The 24,000-nt window shown below is 41.1% G+C and overlaps 1 protein-coding gene across 1 annotated transcript in view; it reads right to left on the reverse strand.

Moving 5' to 3' along the window:
* gmds (GDP-mannose 4,6-dehydratase) overlaps positions 1-24,000 on the reverse strand; it is a 177,830-nt gene that overhangs the window by 35,459 nt on the left and 118,371 nt on the right. The window contains exons 8-9 of the mRNA XM_046049763.1: positions 6,209-6,327; positions 5,153-5,249 (exon numbers count right to left, since the gene is read on the reverse strand). Of these exons, the coding sequence (XP_045905719.1) occupies positions 5,153-5,249; positions 6,209-6,327 (216 nt within the window). The remainder of the gene's footprint in view (positions 1-5,152; positions 5,250-6,208; positions 6,328-24,000) is intronic.

The raw sequence follows: 24,000 nt of genomic DNA on the forward strand, positions 1-24,000 counted from the left end.
GGAAGGACATTCCTGAGTAGCCAACCAATGCTTGTTGCATCCCTGTGACTGAGACACAGACATAAGTGCAAAAAGGCAGGGGTAGGAGGTGTTGCGAAAATGACAGGGGAAGAGTAATGCAAACACTGATGGGACAGAGACGGATAAAAACAGATTGAGAGACAACTTCCCATTTATCACCACTTCTTCTCCTCCTCCGATGCATGAGAGGTTGGACAAAAACCGCAGAGCTGTCACTCAACTCGCAGCAGTTTATACCCTCCGGTGACACATGAACTTGGAAGTATGACAGTCGGGCTGCCTTAGCATGGACAAGTGTGTGCATGCACATAGACATACACCAATGCAAGTGCGTGCACATACTAACTTTGTCTACATGAAAAATCAATGCTTCCACTGCTAAAACTAAGAGAAATTGGAATATATGCAATAAATATTTCAGCTTAAGTGAAAAGAGAAATACTGCAATTAAAAGGTAAACCAAATTATATTACCATATTGGATACCCTTGAAGGCAAACTGGAGTGACATTTAAAAGAAATTTCTACTAAAATTAGAAGTATTATTTCTATTTTTTTTTCAATTAGAGCATCCATTAAATGTTTTCTAATGTGGTCGTATTAACTGCACTTATGAGAAGAGTTTAATAAAACGATCCAGTCATGGGGTTTTTATGACTTCTCTGGAAATTAGCTTAAATTCCAGAGTTCATAAGTTGCAAACTTACGCTGTTGTAAACAGCAGCAGCAGCAGAGACACATCAGCTCATGGAGGAAATTACAGTACTTAAATTAGCTAAATGAAGGGATTTTTTATTCCAATGCAGCATAAAACTACAGTAGTTAAACCAATGAATTGTAAGGAAGTGCTAGCACTTACGTAGGATGAAGTATTTTTGGTGTTTGACCCTCACCAGGAAGAGAAAATAGGCATATCGTGGCCTCTTTTGCAACAGTTGCGCTCCTTCTTTTTTTAAAATCTGGATCTCCACCAGCTATATGATGCAATACTAAATTACTGCAGTGCCCCTATAATTGCTTTTCTAGTCTGCACTTTTCTTCTCTCTGGCATATTCTGTACTTGACTTCCCATGTTGAAAATGCAATGTGCTATTTGAAGGCGGTAAAGGACACGCACACAACCCTAAGCACAAGATTACTCTACATAATTCATCTACTATACTGTACTAATTAACACAATTATTGACAGTTTTAGCATCTCTGTAGTTCCCTTCATGAATCATGTGGATTAAATAAAGAAGGATCAAATACACCTTCACTGATCATTTCCAGCTTTGTGAATCTCTCAACAAGGTCTAAACACAGTTGCGAGAATCAGACAGAAGAAGTCATCATACCACTAGAATTATCCACTGCCACAGCCCTGTAGCCCTGGCAACCAAGACCTATCATGACTATTAGAGCATAATACGCCGTGACACACCTTTGCAATGACTCGGGCAGAGGCCGCTCACCTGAGCCAAACCTCAGCGCTGGCAGAAACCCACAGGCTGACAAATGTGATTGACACCTCTGCAAAGCCAATACAAATGAAAAAAACTGCAGCCATGACAGTTGGAGCAGTCTGAAATGTACCTGTAGCTTTATTCAAAACAACCCTGACAGCTTCAAACCACACGTCTTTCACTGTCACAAGAGGAAAATGGAAGCTTGACTTTTTTCTTCTGAACCAGCATGTTTCACATCCAGCAAACAGCGACCATGACCACAGACAAACCTCTGCAGCCTCGGGGCAGTGTATCCCAAATAAACACAGACGAGTGCACGGTTATGCACAAAGAAACACACACTTGCACCACATTTGAAGCACATCTGCATATCTAACCCCCTCACAACCCGCCCTGGTTGCTCGACCCTGTCCGAATAGGCTGGGGAGATAAAGGAGCTCATGTCAGACACACACTGACAGGGATAATAATGAATTACATGTATAAGCACACAGCCCGAGGACTCACTCCTCCTACATACAGCCACACAGACACAGACACACACACAGATCTGCACCAAGTCCCCACATGGATCAATGTTTTCTTGCACCTAAACGGCAAACACCAAAGAGTCTGAGTCAGCTGAATTCTTAATGCACACACACACACACACACACACACACACACACTTGATGACAGGTATTTCCACTTCAGGAGAGCCACAATGCTGAGCTGTGAGCCCGGTGTCAGTCACTTCCTGTCTGAAGGGGTCAGAGGTTAAACACTCTTCAGTCTCTTTAATCCCTACCGTAGAAATAAAGAGACAGTGAGACAGAGCAGAGAAATGGCTCTCTGTAAATGAACCGTTTTCTTCTTCTTGAAATTCAACTTCTTTCAATGAAAAACTTTTTTTGACTCAAAATGACCAGTACATACTCTGACAAAAACAATTGAGTCAGTTTTTAAAAAATATTTAACGTTTAATAAAGAAAACTTTTGCTGGTTTCAGATTCTCAAGTGTAGAGTTTCTGCTTTTCTCTGTTTTCATCACTGTAAATTGAATATCTTTGTTGGACTGCTGGTTGGACAAAACAATAGATTACTCGATAATGAAAATAATTGTTAGCTGAAGTCTTTTCCTGCATACATGAAAAACTACAGATCCAAGCCTAACCTACAAGCAGTGCTGTGTTGTAAAGTATGCAGCCAGTACAGTGACAATACAAATATTAACACATTTACAATAAGTGTTATAATGTAATAGCATGCATTTGCTCTACAATACACGTTTATACTACTACTACAATTACTTACTCATCTGAAGGAGCTATGTCTGACAAAGGTCCATGACAGCAAGGCTGTATCTCTATTAAACGAGTTGCTGACTGTGCAGGAATTTCACTTTTTCTTTTCAATGATTTTGTTTTTCCCCTGCACACCTTGATAATGCTTAGTTTGATCATTTGGAGGAGCACATTTTTAATGCTTAGTTTGATCATTTGGAGGAGCACATTTTTAGAATAACCTTATCCTATGAGGAAATCCAATACAAAAGCAACACCACAAATTCAAGCAGCCTCCCATATATAACCTCCAAATTAACATTAAATTAATCAATACCTCCATTAGGGCACATTTATTACAGGGCTGTGATTAAATGGGACATTTGTCATGTCTAAAATACACAAATCTGTACTTGATCAAAAGTTCAGCTAGTTTTAGCTTTATTGATGGACTAGGTTGTCTGATAGTTTCATGCACAGCTTCCCATCACGTGTCAACACATTAAGTAGGCATCGACACTACAGGGTACATTGTCCATTTGTTGATGTATCACAGAAACTCTTGTGAAAGACACTGACCTGTTTCTTTGCTGATTTGACCAGAGTCTGCGGTAGTTTTCAGTGCGGATTCAGGGTTAAGGCTTTGAATGAATGAGCTGACATGCACAAAGAATAAAGGCCCAGGTGCGTGAACGCTGCTTCCATAGCCTCAGCAGTCAGTCAGCAAGGCCTCCTTGCTAATCCTGCGCCATCACTCAATTGGATCTCAGCTCTAATCTCGCCAGGGCCAAAGCTCAGCAGAGGGGCGCTCCTGACTTTAAACTGAGAACCTGACAGCTAATCTCAGCCACAACACCCCTGGGTAACCCTACACCCTCCCTGGGGAGCAGCCACAAAAACCCTGGGCCACAGCGATGAGAGAAAGACCTCACGACTATCAGAGACACTTCACACCTAGAGAGAGACGGAGGGATAATATGATGGCTAATTTTTTTGGCTTGGATGCTAACAACTTCGGTAGGCACACTTGTCCATTCACAAGATAATAAATTAAAAGACCGATTTTTTCCAGTGCTATTAGAGCAACTGAGAGAGTCAATCCAAAACATGGCCTCACTATTAAGGAAAGTTTTTTAAAGTTGTTTGCTGAATACTGATATGAACACCCATTCACCAACTGGCAGGATGCAGCCTACATTACTCTTAAAGAGGTGGACTGGCTTGTTTCCAGCTGTTTAAAAGCATACAATAAGCAGCCTGAGGCTGTCAACTGCACCCCTTACGGCTGATAAGTGTACAGTCCCAAACACAATGACCGGCAATCAGATACATGCAGAGAAAACATATGACATTCATGTTAAGGTCAGGTAAATGGAACAGGAAATATGTGCTGTGCTGTGTCATGAAATAAACAGAACTATATGAATTACATATTATTATAGTAGATCAACTTCATTCTGCAGCAGTGACTGCAGTTGGCTGATATGGTCTGCATTACTTTCCGATAGACTGCACAGCAAACATGAAAGGAGAATAATCTGTAACAAATGCTGAAAAAAATAATGGTTGGCAATAATAATGTATAACCAATTTGTGGTTAATTGGATGAAAACATGGAAAACTACCAGCACTGTCCTCTAATAGCCTTTTTCCACTGCATGGTACAAGCTCGGATCGCTTCAACTCTACTTGGCTTTTTTGGTTTTCCTTTGGGGAAAAGTAGTACCAGTTCAGCCTACTTGGTACTTTTTTTTATATAACTTTTAATATTTTACCAGTGTATTCGTTTGGCTGTTGAGGTTAAATATCAACAATCCTTCTGTAAAATAATATGTTACTCTCCCTTTGAGAGGAAACAGGCTTTTAATTTATAACAAATCTCTAAAATCAAAATGTATAAATGATGTGTGAAGATCCGATCATGGTGGTCTGTCTGTTAACAACATTATATATATATACTGTATATATATATATATGTATATATATATATATATAAATAAAGTAAACATTTTTATGCCATTTTTGCCTGCATATCACTCAACTACCAGGAAACCCTAAGAACAACTTTTTTATAGCTATTGTAAATTCATTTTATGTTATATTAACATGAAGGAGCATATTTGACAAATTAATCTTGATCCACTTATTAGCTTATTCAAAGCTAGTGAATGGATAATGTGCAGGCTAATGTGGACATGCATTTAATTCCTTCAAAGACAGTTAAATGCAGAGCCATTAACGCTTATATGACTATATCGACTATATACAGTATGTGTCTTTGTAGCAAATTTGAAAAACATTATCACAAGATATTAATGCTTAAAATGGTCAACAACAAAGAACAATGAACAAATTCAAGCCAGTACATGATTTAAACAAAGATAAACACCACATACTATGTGGAGGGAGAAACCTGACTTACCACTTCAGTAGGACGGAAGTATTTTGGGTCCACCTTCACACGTATAACCCCGGTTTCCTGACAACGGCCAACTTCCTTCTCATCCTTTCCATCCCACCTGGAAAGACACAAATCTTAGCAGGAAGGAACATTTTCCCACAGCTGCTGGAAGGTCTCCCTGATTATTTCTTTTGTTAGTTTGTTTCTTTAACGCCTCGTGCAGACAAAACATGTCACCTGTCTTTTTCCAAAAAAATCAACACAGCAAGGCTTTGAGAACAGTCACACACCTTCACCAACATGTCAGCATCATCTAGGACTCATGAGGGAGGTGAATGAGAGGTGAGACAGAGGAGGGGACTGAAATGTGGCATTGAATCGTAGCCTCTTTCAGACACCGAACCTGTTACAACGCTGGCTTCATCTGTCCATAAATGATCTGTGATGGGTCTATTTAAACATGACAGAACCATGAAATGTTCGTGTGATGTTTAGCATCTGGTATACGAGGGGGAGCAGTGGCAGTACTGGAATACAGCATGGAGTTGGTACATAATAACATGAAGGAGGAAGAGTGTTCTCAGTCTTCTCAAAGGATGCATCAGTGATGAATTTTTTTTAACGTTAGCCGTTCCCCATGTTTTACTGGGTAACCACAAGTTAAGACATTTCTCAATTAATAATATAATTATTTTATTTTTATAGCCCTGTCTCATGTGATGCCATCTTCCCTACAGTTTGTGGCTGGTTGGATGTATTTTATTTTCTTTTGAATAAGAAATGTTAATTGAATTGCAGATTTATTACAGAGCTCTGGAGAAAAGTAGGTAAAGAGTAATGTATCTCTATGAGTACACACTGCACGTCACTAATGTGACGACATTTAATTCAGTCTGGAACCGTGTTAGAAGTGTTGGTATGTTGGTAGGTAGGTCTGTCCTATGATTGATTAGACTTTTACAGAAAAGTGACTTATGGGCTTATTCCAGCAGGATAAAGATGTATGCCAAAACATTTATTGAATTTATGTCTTAAATAGGATTGTGTATGTGCATCTGTGTTTGTGTTTGCACTCACACAATTGTCTTCCCCACATGCTTGAAGGCCTTCTCCACAAAGTCCCTTACACTGTGCACCTCCCCAGTCGCTATGACAAAATCCTCAGGCTCCTCCTGTTGCAGCATCAGCCACATAGCCTGAAAGAGACAGAGAGACAGAGAGGTTAAATCACTGAGATCATAGAGACAGTTCAGCGTTCCACACTGGACCCTGACCAACTTGGTCCTGACAGACAGGAAGTGAACCTGCGACCTCTGAGCGGGGCAGTCGCCCATACCTCTGTCCTGACGTCACCGCAGGGGCTCATGGGACAAATAGCGTGGGAAAGGAGGACAGAGCACTCCCACAGGCCCACTCTACTGCCACACACAAAAACGCACACGTGGACATACACACAACTGACATGGTCCAGCATCTTAAAACGAGATCATACGACAGATGAAAAGGTAACAGCAAACTTAAGGAGATGATAAACTTCCAAAAATAAAAGTACAGCATCCAGTTCTGACTTGTGTTTCACTATTTCCAACTACACTACGCAGGCAGTATTATTATTAGCCTATATACCACAGTGAAAGCTGATAGTCTGGGTCCCTTAATGGACCCAGCACTATATTAAACAGCCAGCGAGGGCGTCTGTGCGTGGTTCCATAATATTTATGGTGAACCAGAGCCAGCAGGTCAGAGCTGCTGACCTCTGGCACGTCTAGCCTGATTAGAAGAGGCTCGCCGGGGACACAAAGACAGAGAGACGGACAAATGCTCACATCTGCACATGCGCTGACAAATTAAATCAGGACACAAGGATAGACATGACAAGTGCCATATACAGCAAGGGTAGTATGATTTAGATTTTATCCTGATTCTGCTTATTGATTTCAGTTCTTATGTATTTGAAAATACTGACATTTTTGTGCACTTTATAAAATCAATGGTTCAAATGTTAAAAGAAGAAATCGCTTACGTGTATTGATAAGATGAAGAGATAAATGCAACAGGTGCTTACAGAAGTTTGGATGAACATCAAAACTCCAAAACCTCATGAAGTTAAGTGACACCTTTTACTTACCTTTTCTGTTGTATTGAAACTACTTGTGCGATGAAGTTTTCGCCACACTGTTAACCACTAGTTCTGTTCTGGCCTATTGTTAATGTGTCTAGCCCACACAGTTGCTGTCTTTTCTCCACAGCAGAAAGATAGAGTTGGTTTCCACTCTGTCTCTTCTGAGGTGACTTAAACACTTTGCCTGTCTCGCTCTCTGAGGAGCACATCAGCGCAGTTTATGTGCTCTACTTGGATTTGTATTCAATGGTGTGTGTGGTATTTTTTCGTCTGTGTGTAATATGTGTTCCATCCAGCCACATCAGGATGTTTTATGTGATACAGTTGGATTGAGCAGAAACTGGCTGTCTCCCTCTGCAGATTTAGCAGATTCTGTGTTCCCTCTGCAGTACAACTCATACGAGTATCTTTTGCAGACACACAAAGAAAAACCTCCCAGTAGAAATATAATTATATGACGGAAAACACTGCCTTAATGATTTTTCTATAAAAAATATACTAATGCATTCCATGTGTTTCATAGCAGTCTGCCGATTACATTTAGATGTTTCATTTGCATAATTAGACATTGTTGCCTTAGTGGTGCTAGAGGAAATGTCAGGGTGTCACCAAAATGTTAGGATAAATGCTATATCCACATCTGTAAATCTGACCATTTGTTTTTTCATGAACCAAAGTGTTGGTAAAGGGGAAACGTCTGACCTGACAGTGGGATCAGATAGAGGGTCAAGAAAATCCAAATAACCATGACTATTTATTTACATTTGACGTGTTGGTGACGTTAAAAGAAACCTTACAAGTGACCAAAATGGGAAACGTTCATCCTCTGGGGAGTAGGAATGCCTTCATTATACTTAATGGCAATCTTCTCGTAATATATTCAGATTTCTTTTGTATAAGTAAAACATTCTGACCTGTGACAACTACAAAGAGTTAATCAGAAAGACTGACGAATTAAGCAACTGGTGTTTTGTACTGCTGCAAAAAAGACTATATTAGAACACTAATCAGCCCATCTCACCTTAAAAAAGTATGTTGTGATAATCTTACGTAGTAATGTATGTGCCAATTGTGGTATAGGCACATGCATGCTCTGAAACACACACACACACACACACACACACACACACACACACACATGCTCACCAGGAGTGATGGAATGCTCCTCCTCTGGGAGGCAATGCCGTCCTATCTCAGGATCGTTCAGGGTCACCTGACTGCTCAACGCTGATGACTCCCCTGAGCCTGACCTCTCACCCTGCGGCCCCTGATGAACACACCAGATTCTCACACTGCTACATAAGCCAGTAATAGAACCTCAGTGTATAACTGATAGCACAACAAACTAATTGAAGATCGTTCATTTTAGAGAATAAAATTATCTTACAATAACAAATTTGTCTTTCAAATATGTATTGCTTAAAGGAAGCCTGTGGAGTTTTCTTGTAGACTAACAAAAGTTATGTCTACATTTAGTGTGTATTCTTGAGGTTTAACAAACCTGTCGAGTGCATTTTCTTCCTCATAAAACGCCAGCAAAGCTGATTTCTAAGTATTTTAAATCCGCTTGCTAGCTGCCTTTTTCTTTAGAGATCAAACAATTAATCTAAAATGAAAAACAACATTAGTTGCAGCCTGACATATAACACTATAATATTTAAGAAAACACAAACAATATAGACCATAGATCTAGCCTGAGAATTCAATCAGATGTGAAGTGACTGCCATCTTTCCCTTCTCGATGTGAACAGGATTAATTCTCGCTGGGAACGGTGAAATATCAAACACTGTAATACTGTTTTGATCATCTGACTGGCTGATTATTTGAACTTGTAATGCAGCAGGTTCTTTCCCTTTTCCTGCGGACCATGCTGATGAATGTGAGGCCTGTAGTAAACTGGATGGCTGCGATGATGGGAGTTGGGAACGCAGCTCGGCTTCTCTTGCAGCCAGAGAAAATGTTTACGACAGCAGCTGAGTGATATGGCCTCTGCTGATTTTTAACCAGAAAAAGGGGTTAAAAAATATGATATGTACTCTTCAGGCTCATTTTAGTGGGAATTAAGTTTAGCGAGATCATGTAAACCTGTGGTTCATTTCTCTTAGCCTGTTCAGTGATAACAGCTCAGGGGAGAATACTGGCGGCTGTTCCCACATTTAACTCTCATCTTTTTCTCAAACTTTTCCCTTCCTCCTTTTACCTTTTGCCCCTTTTCTCTTCTCTGTTCCCTTCTGCTGCCCCTCCTGCCCTCCCTCAGGACTGCTCTGCTTCATTAGCTATCTGATAAACAGCTCAGAGGTTCAGTCCTTTACACTGAGCCCGCACCTTCCTGTTCACATGGCCACAGGATGACCCCGCCATCACACACTCCACACTCTCAACCCCAGCTAAGAGACATATACTGACCCCTGCAACCACCCACAGCCCCTTCACCTGAATTATAATCTGACGCACACAAGGGGAAACCGGGTGACCAAAGTTCAAATACTGTGTTTACACAAATGTTTTAAGCTTTATTACTAAATCTAACAAATTTCTTATTATTGAAGTAGGGGAATATATAGGCAATAAATGCTGTTAGATATATGTCATACTGTTTATATTGCAAATCAATGAGCAGGATTTTTTATATAGAAATTGCAGGATTTTCATATCACTGTGATGAAGTATATTGATCAGATATTTAAATCAGTCCAAAATACATTCGCACCAGCTTATTAATTCTTAAACATTTTGTCAGTTGAACTTCTGTACAATATCTATCAAAATGATGACACAAAATCATACACACCATGCTAGATTTTATCCCTACCTTGACTACATTCAGGTAATCATTTAACTCATCATTTATCTTGTGAAACCTGAGTTTACTTCTAAGAAATGAAATATTTTTTTCTTCTTCTAACTCATGTATATCAATCTCTCAATTTTACTTTGCTTTTGTTCCTTTTTTAAACTAGATTTATTTATTGACCAGCAAAACACACCAATCAAAGGGACAAGATGATATAAGTCTCACTACTTATTTCCAACTTATTCCCAAGATGCCGAGACAGCCATAAAACATCTAACAAAAATTGAATCTTCAAAACAAAATTTGTCAAAAACACACAAAATAAGTTTCAATTAGGATTATAAATGTGATAAAGTGCCGACCAACACCATCCCTAGCTGAAAGTCAAAAGCTAACACTCCAAACGATCAAAGAAACCTGCCGTAACATACTTCTGTAAGTCTTTAAGCTTTTATATCTCCTTAATGGTACTGTCATTTTAAAATAAAACATGTCTTTTAATAGTTGTCAAGTATATCAAATAGGAAAAAGCGGAAGTTCTTCAGATATCTCCAAATTTCAGGATGCACATTTCTGGAGAAAACAGAAACGGTCACTTTAATACAGTAGGAGCTTTCATGGCTTCAGCATTCAGCTGTGGTGGCTGCCACCTCTCTTTTTCTGAAAGTGTATTATATTTAATCCCTTCCATATGCCTCTGTCAGATAGAGGACAGATAGAGCACAACCAAAGCTGCTAGACTGCGGGAAAATCCCTGGTACAAACCAAAGGCAGCCTGCTGACTCAGAATGCTCTTGTATAGGTCACACAGTACACACTCTCACCACTGTGATACCAATGAGTGCATTAAAGAGTTCAGGCCCTGAACTCTTTAATGCTTAAAATCTGCTAATGTGAAGGTAAAACAATGTAACACATTATCAATCCCTGTTGATTAATCTGTCCTCAATGCCATTACAGAACAGCATCTCCAAACAGATCAAATAAATGAATGTGTTCTGGCACAAAACACAAAAAGAAGTAAACCACACTTGAAACCACAGCTGAAGTGATGACTTTTCTGAAACTCTTTCCTCTGCAGCCAGCTGACCCCTCCATCCTCCCCTTTCCCCCCTCTTTGTCTGGCCTCCCTCCCAGTGTCCCAGGCTGTTACAGCCCCTCGGTCCTCCGTCTCTGGCTGCTTGACTACAGCTGACATGTGGAATGGCTCACAGTAAACACTTAATGGAGCTGCTATTATGGCTGCAGAAAGCCATCAGCCCCAATCACTGCCTGCTAATGCCATTAACCCCAGGGTTTCACACACCCATACACAGATGCATGTGGCCACAGGTACCCACATGTGTGCAAACGCATAAAAGACACACACACACACACACACACACACACACACTTGATGAAGCTGCTTTCACATGAAACCACAAATGTATTTATGCAGTGACTCATTCAAATTCCTGCAAAAATAGAAACATAATTATCAAAACAACATAATTTTAAAACAGACAACATATAAAGCAAATGGATTGGCCGTCTTTAATTTCTAATCATTTAAAAAAGACCCAAGTCTGTCTGAATCATTGTAGCTTTGTCAGTGTATTCTCACAGAATTTAACATGGGCCATGATGGTAGCGATGAGAGTTTTGGAGAAGCTACAGGTTCATGTCTTCCCTACTACACAGCTCGACCAGAGCTGGCTTTTCCAGATCATTACCAGCTTAAGAGGTTCTCAGCTCTGTTCCACAACATGCTTGCACAGCTGCCAGACAAGAATGTTAAAGCCTGAAAAATAAGAAGAAAAGTGCTCTTATTTTGGCGCAGGCCAGAGGGAAGACTTGAATTGGAGCAGACGCAGCTCTAGCCTGCCAGCCCCACCTCATACCACTGATAATAAGATTAATGACCTGCACTCAGAGCTATGATAAAAGACATCCATGTGGATATGCATGTGCACAGACACGAGTGCAACGTCACATTTGGGCTCAAACATAGTCTTGCTCATGTACGTCATACATTGGTGTTATCAGCTGGTCTTTTTGGACCCACATCCATCGAGGCCCCCACTTCCCTGATACACTGGCAATCATCTGCCGCCATTATGTACTCAGATTAGTCAAATAGTATTGAAATTACGACTCCAGAATGATCTAGGCCCTACGACTGAGGACAGATAACCTCCTACTTCTGTAGATGTTTACATATGAGTATATTTGACTTTAAATACATCACATTTCTAATTATAGACAGTTTTATTTACATCACAATAATCACAGAATGACAAACACCACTTCCTCTACATTCTCATACACAAATCTCAACCTTGACTCCTGTTTTAGTTCTTGGCCAATGGTTGAATGCCAATTCCTGTCCTCTTACAATTATGGACAAATACTTTGTACTTGTTTCTTCCAGACAACAGTGTACAGCATAACGCAAGCTGCCGTGAAAGGATGCGGCAATGGACCTAGACATGAAAACACACAAAACCAGCTTTTTCAAACCCAAAAACACAGCCTTGGAATAATGTGGGTCAAAATGGATATCCATAAAAACATCAGTCTTGCATGATAGTGTGGATGAGACAAAATACAGGCACCCAAAATTATGACATACTGCATGCCTTCACACATACATGTACTTTGCGGCATTAATCTTAAGAAAGCCAACATACTGTCTTCTTGCAGTCATGTTTATGATGACTCATTTTTCAGATTTCAGATTTTTGGCTGATACATGCGTTGCACTCTCAAGTGCCACTGCTATTACCAGGATGGCATAGAACAACTGAATGCATTTACAGTGACAGCAGAAGCAGAGATGTTTGTGCTGCCGGTTAGCACACCAGTAGCCCACTCGGCCCACTGTCAGCGAGGTGCTCTGAATGCAAAGGTGAGGATTTAATTTCGGGGATGCTTGTGTACTTTGCTTTCTGTTTTTTTTACATAGTTGAAGTTTATTTTTGTAGCAGCTGATGTACAACCCAGCCCAGAAAAAAAGTCTAGCTTTTAAGTTTACAAAATAAAATATCACGAAGGGCAAGTTATGATGCACAATTTGAACTGTGCAAAGACAATTTCAGGCATTGTTGCTTTCGAAAATGTCTCCCCTAACATCCTTAATGCATCTCCAGGAGAAAACAACAGAGTGGCACTGTCTTTCAATTTCATTTTGTTCTTTCACCATTATTCACATCTTTTAACAAAGAGTTGATCAGCATCAGCCTTGTTTATTTATTTGTGAATGTAACCTTGACTTATAAGTTGAAAACATACATTCATTCTATGTGTTTAAAGGGCACTGTCATTTGCGTTTGCCTACTTATGTAGAATATGTTTGTAACTTAAGCCAACCAGGCTGTGAGGTCTTGGAAAGAAGAGGCAGGACGAACACTGTCACGGAACACAGCCATTTGACAGGTGGTTATGATTGTCACCTTGATGGAACAGAAAGTGTATGAAGTTATATAAGAGTGACTGAAAACACACTGTGTGTCTGTCTGTGTTAAACAGCATTCCATAACAGAGCAGGATAATCCCAAACACCGGATTAGAGAAGAATGGACACGTCTGACAGCTTCTTCTGAAACTCTGCACTCAAAGGATCCTTTTGTTCTTTGAACATCTTTGCTGTATTACACATAACACACCTTTTCATACACCAACTCCACAGCTCCCCTCTGGGCTCTGACAAGGTTCTTATAACTACCAATATGCACAGCGGCATCTGATAAACCAGCTAATTTGAGTCATCTCTGCCTCTCTAAACTGCATATCAAATAACAACGCTACACCACTGCAAACACAACACTGACACACAATCCATCTCAGTACTAATTTGACACAGCAGAGTGGTTGGAAAGAGTAGGATGCCCTACCAAGTGCAACAGCATCTGTATTCAATACGTTTGAAAGGAAGGTGCAAACCGCTAAGTGTTGTGCAGACATGGCTGCTGTTATCATTGCAAGAAGGAGACAGCCATAATAAAAAAAGTTAATTAAAAATTAATAATATTAGATAATATTATTCCATATCCAATATATAGCCTAGAAATTAAATTATTTTATTTTATTTATTTGATGAACTGTATGACTTGAATTGGGGTGGGGTTTGTATTTTCCTTAAAGCTTTGGTAATACTGTTGATGCCATTCATGCCAATAAAGCATGTAAATGTAAATGCTCAGTATTTGTATAGCGCCTTTCTAGTCTTTGCGACCACTCAAAGCGCTTTTTTACACTACATTTGCATTCACCAATCACACACATTCATACATTGAGCCTAAGCGCTCAAACAGAAACTAACATTCACACAGGGTTCAGTAGCGACACAACCCATTGCAGGTATTGAAGAGGGAATGGGGCATTGGGGCCGAAAGGGACAGGAGATCGCGGAGTGACCGAGCACGGTGCGGACGGTCGGTGATTGTTTCCTCTTGCTGGATGAGGCACGGTCTGCTGGCATTTCCTCGTGTCTGGGTTATTCCAGCATACTGCATCCGTTTCTGCTGGGGTTCCCCAAAGCAGTTTTTCACGTGTGCTGTCCCAAGTACTTGGTGCCATCTTATGCAGGATGGCCAGGTACATACGATTTCCACGTACTCGGGACGCAATGAATGAAAAAAACGTTTTTTTACACAGTGGCTGCTTTCCCTTCCAACTCTCCGTGGTGGAAACTAGGGCTGAAACGATTCATCGATTAAATTGATAAAATCGATTAATAAAATGCTTTGAAACAAATTCTTTGCATCGATGCTTCATTTAATCCATTTAACTATACAGCACAGTGTTTCGCAGGGACATTTATTACTGTCGCACATCGCGTTTATGATGTGAACACGACGTGAATATGATGCCACTGTTTGCAAAGTGGAGGAAGAGAGAGAAAATAGCGAGGAACAAAGAAGAAAGTGTCCAAAGTCTGGGATTATTTCAAGCTAAAGAAAACAACAACTCTGTAATGTTACCGTCCCTCCACCATAAAACGAAACTTGTGTCGCCTCGGCAACAGCACGACGGCAGCTTATCAGAAAGCAGCCGGTGTTCTGCCAGCTGACCACAGACAAGGTAACAGTAACAGCAACTTTAGCATTTAACTGAAATCATGATTGATTGTTGAGTTGATGCCAAAGTAAGCCGCAGTCCTCAGCTGAAAATGTGCACATGTGCATTTGTTGTTCTCCTTTTTGGCCGGTGAGTTTTAATCTCACAGTCAAGAGTTAACTCGGTGTCGGGAGCTGCACCTTTTAACTCCCCTGCAGCAGTCTCTGTAGCTCAGACGTTTCCTGCTACCTGCGTGTACTAATCCATCCTTTGTTATAATAACAAAACGTGGTTTGGTGACCAGCGTCGGTTGACACAGCCGTCAGCTCTTGTGTGTGTCCCTGTCACCAATCAGTCACGTAGTGTGAACGCAACAACGACTTCAAGACAGCCATCATAAGACGGAAAGTTGTGGGAACGGCATGGCCAACGGCCAACACTGAAAGTTGTGTAGTCTGCACGATAACTATATAACTTGTATAGCACTTGGGTGATGTTTGTGTTTGTAAAGCAGCTGTCTGGTTGTTGGTCTGATGTTTGCTGTATGACACACAATGAATTTCCGAAAGGACTTATAAATATCTATCACCTATAAATGTGCACAGCTGATCCCGTTACCGCTGCCAAGCAAAAATACTTCCTAAACGATGCATCGATGAATCGTTGAAATAATCTATTGAAGCTTCGCATACTAAAATCATCGTTAGCTGCAGCCCTAGCAGAAACCATTAAAAACCAAAAAACCCTTGTTTAAATTCTGCCACCTCCATTGTGTTTGCACCAGTTGTCATCTGCGCAATAGTTCTTAGTTGATCACCCATAACAAGTACTACAATTGCACATGCAATATTTAGAATTAAAGCTTGGTACCGTGATAGGTTGCCACCTGTGCAATAAGTCCATTCGTGAAATTTCCTCGCTACTAAATATTCCACGGTCAGCTGTTGGTATTATAAAAAAGTGGAAGCGATTGGGAACAACAGAAACAAAGTGGTAGGCCACATAAAATCACAGAGCGGGGTCAGCGCATGCTGAGGCGCACAATGCGCAGAAGTCTCCAACTTTATGCAGAGTCAATAGCAACAGACAGCCAAACGTCGTGTGGCTTTTGGATCAGCTCAAGAACAGTGCCCGGAGAGCTTCATGGAATGGGTTTCCATGGCCGAGCAGCTGCATCCAAGCCTTACATCACCAAGTGCAATGCAAAGCGTCGATGCAGTGGTGTAAAGCACGCCGCCACTTGACACTAGAGCAGTGGAGACGTGTTCTCTGGAGTGATAAATCACGCTTCTCTGTCTGGCAATCTGATGGACGAATCTGGGTTTGGCGGTTGCCAGGAGAACAGTACTTGTGTACTAAGTACTAAGTGTAAAGTTTGGTGGAGGGGGGATTATGGTGTGGGGTAGTTTTTCAGAGGCTGGGCTTAGCCCCTTAGTTCCAGTAAAAGTAACTGTTAATGCTTCAGTAAACCAAGGCATTTTGGACAATTTCATGCTCCCAACTTTGTGGAAACAGTTTGGGGATGGCCCCTTCCTGTTCCAACATGACTGTGCACCAGTGCACAAAGCAAGGTCCATAAAGACATGGATGAACAAGTTTGGTGTGGAGAACTTGACTGGTCTGCACAGAGTCCTGACCCCAACCCGACAGAACACCTTTGGGATGAATTAGAGGGGAGACTGTGAGACCGGCTTTCTTGTCCAACATCTGTGCCTGACCTCACAAATGTGCTTCTAGAAGAATGGTCAAAAATTCCCATGAACACACTCCTAAACCTTGTGGACAGCCGTCCCAGAAGAGTTGAAGCTGTTATAGCTGCAAAGGGTGGGCCATCTCCATATCAAACCCTACGGATTAAGAATGGGATGTCATTATCCTTTATGTGCGTGTAAAGGCAGACGACCCAAAACTTTGGGCAATATAGTGTTTGTCATAGAACGATAAACAAAGTTAAATACACAGGATCACACAAACCATATATAGAAATAACCATACAACACAGTAGGTCTTTTGACCAGTTCATAAAATGATGCATGTTGCATTAAACAGTATTTCCCATGTCATTACTCACATGCAGCTCTGCTCATAAATGGTTTAGTTTGCTCACCCATAACATCATAACAACTCAGAACTCATATGTTTCTCAAATTGGGCCTGCTGAGACATTCAGTCTGAGGCTCAGTGACTAAGTCCTGCCACACGTTATAAACCAGTACAGATAAATCAGCTGCTAAAAATAACATTTAAATGATTCTCATTTTAGCACAGTGAAGGCTTACACCCTTCGAACAGGCAGGCAGAGGGTCCAGATATCAAGTTGGAAAGATGATTAAAAGCACTGAAATGGAGACTGGTGGGCTAACATTCCAGGAGTTCCTGAGTAGAGAAAAGTTTCATCGAATGACTTTTCCTTTCCAGCATATTTTATGTGACATTACTCAGTGATGTTTGACTACAATCTCTCTTCTCATATAAGGACTAGGCTTCTTTATTTCTGTCTGCCCGCATCCCACAATCCCTGATGCTCTTGCAGTGAGTCAGTTAAGGGCAGGGGTGGATTTGGCAGAACAACGAAACAGGGCAGACCGAACCAGACCATACCAGGACAAACCAAATCAAACTGGGCTAGAGCAGGCCAGACCTAACAATTCAGGGGAGGCCAGGCCGTATCAGCCCAAAGTAGAATGTATTTCCAATCCCAAGTACAGTCATTCAATGTAGGTCAACATTTACACATTGATACACACTCATAGTGACATGCTAGTACGCACAGCTAACTTTCCCAGGCTCCACCTCAGGGAGCACACATCATCCAAATGGCTGCTATGGAGCTGTGATTTTTAGCAGAACAGCTATTTTTTTCTTCTTGTACCGAGACCCCTATTTTTAGAGATGGCTGAAATTATTAACCCCCCTCCCCACCCCAAAAACACACACACACTCTTAATTCTGCTCCTCCTCTCCCTTCCCCTCCTCCTTCCCTCTCTTCTCTCCTGTTGTGTTTTGACCAAAAAAGTCAGAGACTGCAGTGTTTTTCTTCGTCAGACACAGGCTGTCTGGACGTTCAGTCGAAGACAGACGAGGCTATATTTACAGTCTGACTTCACCCTGAACGCACATACGCACACAGAGACACATGCACACGCTGCTGTAACATGGTCAGTGATGACGCTGAGACGACCGCACCTCGGCATTGTCTGTTTCACTCTGACCATGTTCTGATGGCCGAGCTTCATCACAGCAGTGGTCAGCCTCAGAGGATGCTCTTTAAGGACAACAGCCTGTTTCTCTGAAGAGGTCACAAAGTCTGACAGATGAGGGAGATTTCAGTCGATCAGAGCGAGTCCAAAACATTTTATTCACACACTGCTGCTTCTGGTTGGTCCCCAAAGTATTTTAAATCAAGACTGTGTCCAAGGCAAAGACAATTTAAGGGAACATCAACATTTTTGAGTGTTTTTTACTCAGTAGATGACAAAATCACTCCTTTCAGCCCAACTTAGCAGAGAATATAGTGACCAGAATTTAAAGCTGTAGTAGGTAGGTTGGAGAACTAGCAAGAGACCGCTAGATTTTGTATCTAACAGAAAAACATCACTTCAAGCTTCCCTCCAAAGCCATTCCCCTAAAACACATTATCATGAGCAGTGAGTGTACAGGCAGAGGGCGCACAGGTAGACAGACAGATAGGTAGACAGGCAGGTAGGTAGGTAGGTAGACATATAGGTCAGCCAATTCCACATGCAGAATCCGTCTAATCAAGTTCAAAACAAGAAATTGTTGAAGTTATGCTTCAACATTTAGGGAAAAAGTACATTTACTTGCTCTCTGTACAAGAGTAAGATCAGAAGATTAAAAAAAAACAACAACTAATAGCTTAGGATAAAGACTGGTAGTGGGGGGGGGTTCCAAAGGTCAAATACGCACCTACTAAAGGCTCTAAAGCTCATGATGCATCTCTTATTTAATCTGTAAACAACCACACACATTTAAAATGATCAACGATGATTCAATGATTACTCTTTTTTAAAATGCATAACAAAGACTGAGTATTTTTGTTGCTGTCAATTTCCAACCTGAGGATAAATAACTGAAATTAGCTGTGTGGGTGCACAGAGCTAGCTGAAGCCTCATCATCTCAGCTGTGCATTTATTATGTACTTCGTGCCGGTTTGAAAAAACTGAGTTCCAGATTAATTTGGAGGGGGGGAAATTAAGCATTTGTTAGTACAATGATGTTTGAGGTGGCTATTATGCTTTGTTTTATATTTTGTCAAAGCAAACCACTCACTTTAATTACAAATTCAGCAAATATTGCCACACATGCAGTGTTAATGGTCCCCTCCACTCAAAAATATATTTTTCTTATGTTAATGTCCCCTAAAATGTCAGACCTCGACTTTACTGACTTGTATCTGTGCAAAGGTTTTCACTGAAGAGGTGTTTTTGCATTTCTACATTGAAGGGGGAGATATCTGTACGATTCCCTAAAATCTGAGATTCAAACGTACCCCGGGCAAGCAAGATTTGGTACATGAAAAATATACAAGGCAATTGCTGTCTAGAAATTTCCACAGCAAAGAAACCTGAAACATCCAGCACAGAGCAAGTGTGTGCACTAGTGTAGTGAAAGTTGACTATCTTCTACATAATAACACCGTGACAATGTGAATACACTAACATCATCAACATCTGCTAGTCACTAATTTTGGTGCACAACACACTTCTCATCAGCGTCTGATTGAGGCTGAAACATGTATGCTATGGATGAATCTCCATAATGTTTCCTCTAACACTAGCTATCTTCTTTCACAGGTCAACCTAGTGCATGCAGCAATGGTGGCAATTAGGGATCCACAAAAAATTCTCAATGAGGGAGAAAGAATGGATATGCACCAGCTCCTTTTCAAAGTTGTTTTATTATATGTGGGAAAACCATCTTAAACAAAAAATTAAATCATAGCAGAGTATTTTTACATAATTTAAAACATGTCTTGAGGGGAATTATTTGCGTATACGCCCTGTGATTCGTGGGTTCTTCCTTGGCCCATGCTACACCCTTGCATCATATTTCATGAAAATCAGGCCTGTGGTTCTTCTGTAATCCCGCTGGCAGACAGATAAACAAACAAACAACACAGAAAATATCACCTCCTTGGCAGGGATAATATGCTGTCACTATGTCATCTTGTTGGATTTTCTGTGGATGATTTATCACATCAATCAGACATCAATCAACACAGCTCTTCTTCCGTTCTTCTCCAAACAAACCACTGTGGCTGCTGATGAAAACAATTACAGAATGTATTTTCGGCTAAGACTTAAATATGACAGCACCAGGCATAAGAGTTTACATCAACACCCTGCTTTAGTTAATACCTCAACAATATGTTACAGATCATATCCACATGTAGACGTCTATATTCTAATGAAGCTAAAAACGGTTGTAATAATTCTTTCACCCACCTCAAACTAATGTTCGTACCATCAATCAAGCCTGCACTCATTTCTTTGATATTATCAGTGTATTTGTACATCTAAACATAGCCACATGCATTGGGAAGTCTACTGACTGTGACCTTTGGATCTATGAACAGTGCGTCCTCAGTAAACAATCTTTCCATGTTTCGCCAGAGGAAGGGAAGGGGTCCCATAAAGACGGTCACTATTTAACTCTAAAACACACGCTGCAAACTAAATCGCCCATGCATTCCACATACACACATAAACCTCATAAAGCACCAGCACACACACAGGTTGGGCCCAGCTCCATGTAATGTGGACAGAGCTGCTGATTCTTGGAGCTCGGCGATAGCGTCATTTATACACCGTGAGAACATGAGAAACGCATTTCTCAAAGGAGCCCTCTCATGTGCTGTGGGTGTGTTACCATTTTGGGGGGAAAGGGGGGACAGGACACACACACACACACACACACACACACACACACAGTGGAGTTAGTTAAATATAGTAGCGACATGGTAATCTCTTATAGCTGGGTTATGAATAGGCAGCGTACAGGGGCTAAAGAGGATGTGAAGGGTGTTTAAAATAGTCGCTTCAGATATTCTGGACTTTATTTAATGTACTGTAACCAAGTATCACACATACACACATACAGACACACAGGCATATGTACGTCCTCGGCTGTCAGAGAGACGGTATCAATAGCAAAAGAACGAATGATGCTGGGCCAGAAAAGCACTTTATTTATTTTGCCCTCTTTGAAAAGGCAGGAAGAAAAACAAACACCAGCAGGAGGAGGAGATCAACGTGAATGTCGCCTCTCAACTTAACTGAGCCACTTTCTGTTTAGATTTACATATATATCTCTCACCACAAACTGTCTGCAGAATGTAATATCATAGCACTCACTTCCTAGAGAGGGAAAAATCTGCAGAGTGATGGAGTACGTGAACAGTCGATAAGGGAAAAAAATTTCCAAAGGGGAATGGTGGACCCAGACAGGATGGGACGGGGTACAGGGCATCAACTTGGAAATTCTATTAGTGGTTTAACAATTGGCTGCTTAATCGATTAGTCAAGAGTCGACAATTGTGTAAATAATAATTGCTAATGTTATTTATCAAAAAAAATTTAAAACGTGGTTCCGCCTCTCAAATGTGAGGATTTACGGTCTAAATGCAGTATCTTTAGGTTTTGGACTTCAAATCAGTTGTTTACCTTAGTGTGTTTCACATGGAACAATACCAATTTCTGCTTCAGTTCAATCTTTCAGTATTAGTTAAACCACAAACTATATCAGATGATATAGTTATCCCTTGCTACCTACAATCAGTGCAAGTCACGCCTATAAGTGAGACAATCAAACTGACTGCTCTCAAAGCTGGGTGGTAATTGCTATTATCTCTCTTATTCATTAAAAACGTGGTGAAGGTACTGGAGGACAGGCAGAGCCACGTGAATGTGACCTAAGGGAGTGCCACTGCCCATAAGAGCTGCACATAAGACACAAATGAGTGCTCCCTTTCTGCTCTCCTCATCCATCCATTCCACTGTACCACCATGCCACCTCCAGCTAACCGCCAAGATTTAAATATAAAGCAGTGACCCTAATGCAAAGGGGACGGAAGAGGGGGTACGTTTTGTAATTTTTTCCAACAGGGAAATCAAGCCCAGAGTATGTGTGAAGTGGAGATAACACCATACAGTACACAACACAGGAAGCAAATTGCACGACTGTTTTGTTATCAGTGATAGTGTAATGTGATTGGCTGCAACAGCATGTCTGATAGCAGGAGATAGATGTAGTTTGAACTGTGGGAGTTTTAATATTTTTAGTCTTTCCATAAAGTCAGCCATGGGAAACTGGAATCAGACAGATCAGATGAACAGATGTTTGTTCGTAGAATAAAAGGGAAGAAAGGAAAAAGTAAGGACAGTCAGAGGTTCAATGGAAGTAAAAAAAGAAGTGAGGGGAGTCACACTTTTTCCTTACTAGAAGGTTTAAGTAAGAAACCAGAAGCAGGGAAGACAGTAAGGGGGGCGGCAAGTAAAATGTATAGGTGTCAATCGAAGCTATCTTTGTGAATTGAATTTTCAGACTTCCTTGACGAGTAAAGTTTGAACTTTCACCCAGAAGCACGTGACCTCTGACCTTGAGGCTTAACTCAGGAGCCGCACTGCTACAAGAAGACTCTATTTACGGTAAATGCTCATAAAGGCTCCACTGCTTTTCATCTTTCATTCAGAACAATGCCTGCTTTCCTCTTCACAACTGTATATGTGTGTGTGTGTGTGTGTGTGTTTGTGTGTGTGTGTTTGTGTGAACACGTGTATGTCCACGCTGAGCTCAGAGTTGCTCTGCTTAGAATACAGTTTCAGCCTCAATGACCTCATATGAGATGCTATCAGCCTGTTTACCGTTTCTCTGCTTCCCTGCAGTCACTACACCGCGTACAAATTGGACAATCAAGAGCAGGTGGGTGTATGAGATTCAAGTGTGTGTTTGCGTGTGTGTGAGTGAATGACCCAGTTTTAGTCTCCCTCTCACCCTCCTCCTGAATGCTTCACTACAGGTGGAAGAATGACTCTTCCCCTGGTGAAAGCAGGGTGCACCGCCTGTAAACTTTAATGGTGTTTTGTCACATATTTAAGAAAGCTGTTAGTGTATTTATGGAAGTTCAGGGGCCACAGGCCATCTGTGGCCTGCCATCAAAACGAGAGCCATATTGGATTGATTAGGCAGTTTGGGAGGGACTACATGGCAGTAACTATTTGACACCAACAGTTGGAGGATAGTTACACGGCAATCAATGGATGAAAAAAGATACAAAGGCATTTTCTTTACATGTGGGCATCATTTTCTTTTTTGATAGTCAACAGTGGAGGGCAGTCACACAAATTTTGGTTAGAGAAGGAGGGATAGATGATGGCTCAGGGTGGCTTCATGGGTCCAGTTGGTTCTGATAAACAGAGACAGAACCCGGGTCCTGAGACACACTGGGTCCAAACAATACTCAGTTTTTTCAGGTCAGATAGTGTGTTGTTTTTCTGTCAATACGCAGGTCTGTGAGTCAAAATGCTCAAGTGGATCAGAAAGCATCATCTCTGATCAAGTGGTCCGTAATTATCAGTGAGAGAGAATGGTTAACCTTATCATCATATGCTGAGACAACACTGATAAGTACTGGGTGACAGAGACAGAGAGAAACAGAGAGAAGTGAGGGTCGTGAGGTGGTTGTGGTCTTTGGGGACAGCTAGGAAACTGCGCATTCATCATTTTCACAAAACATGAAATGGGCACATCATAATATTTTAAAAACAGATAAAATCCTCTTCCATCCTCGGTCCTCTCTATCTCTCTTTTGAGTGACTATTGATTCATTAACGTTATCTGACCACCGCAGCAGGAGCAAAGGGAGCCATGAAACACACACACACACAAACACACT

This window comes from Micropterus dolomieu, linkage group LG05, assembly GCF_021292245.1.
Source record: "Micropterus dolomieu isolate WLL.071019.BEF.003 ecotype Adirondacks linkage group LG05, ASM2129224v1, whole genome shotgun sequence".
Lineage (NCBI taxonomy): Eukaryota > Metazoa > Chordata > Actinopteri > Centrarchiformes > Centrarchidae > Micropterus > Micropterus dolomieu.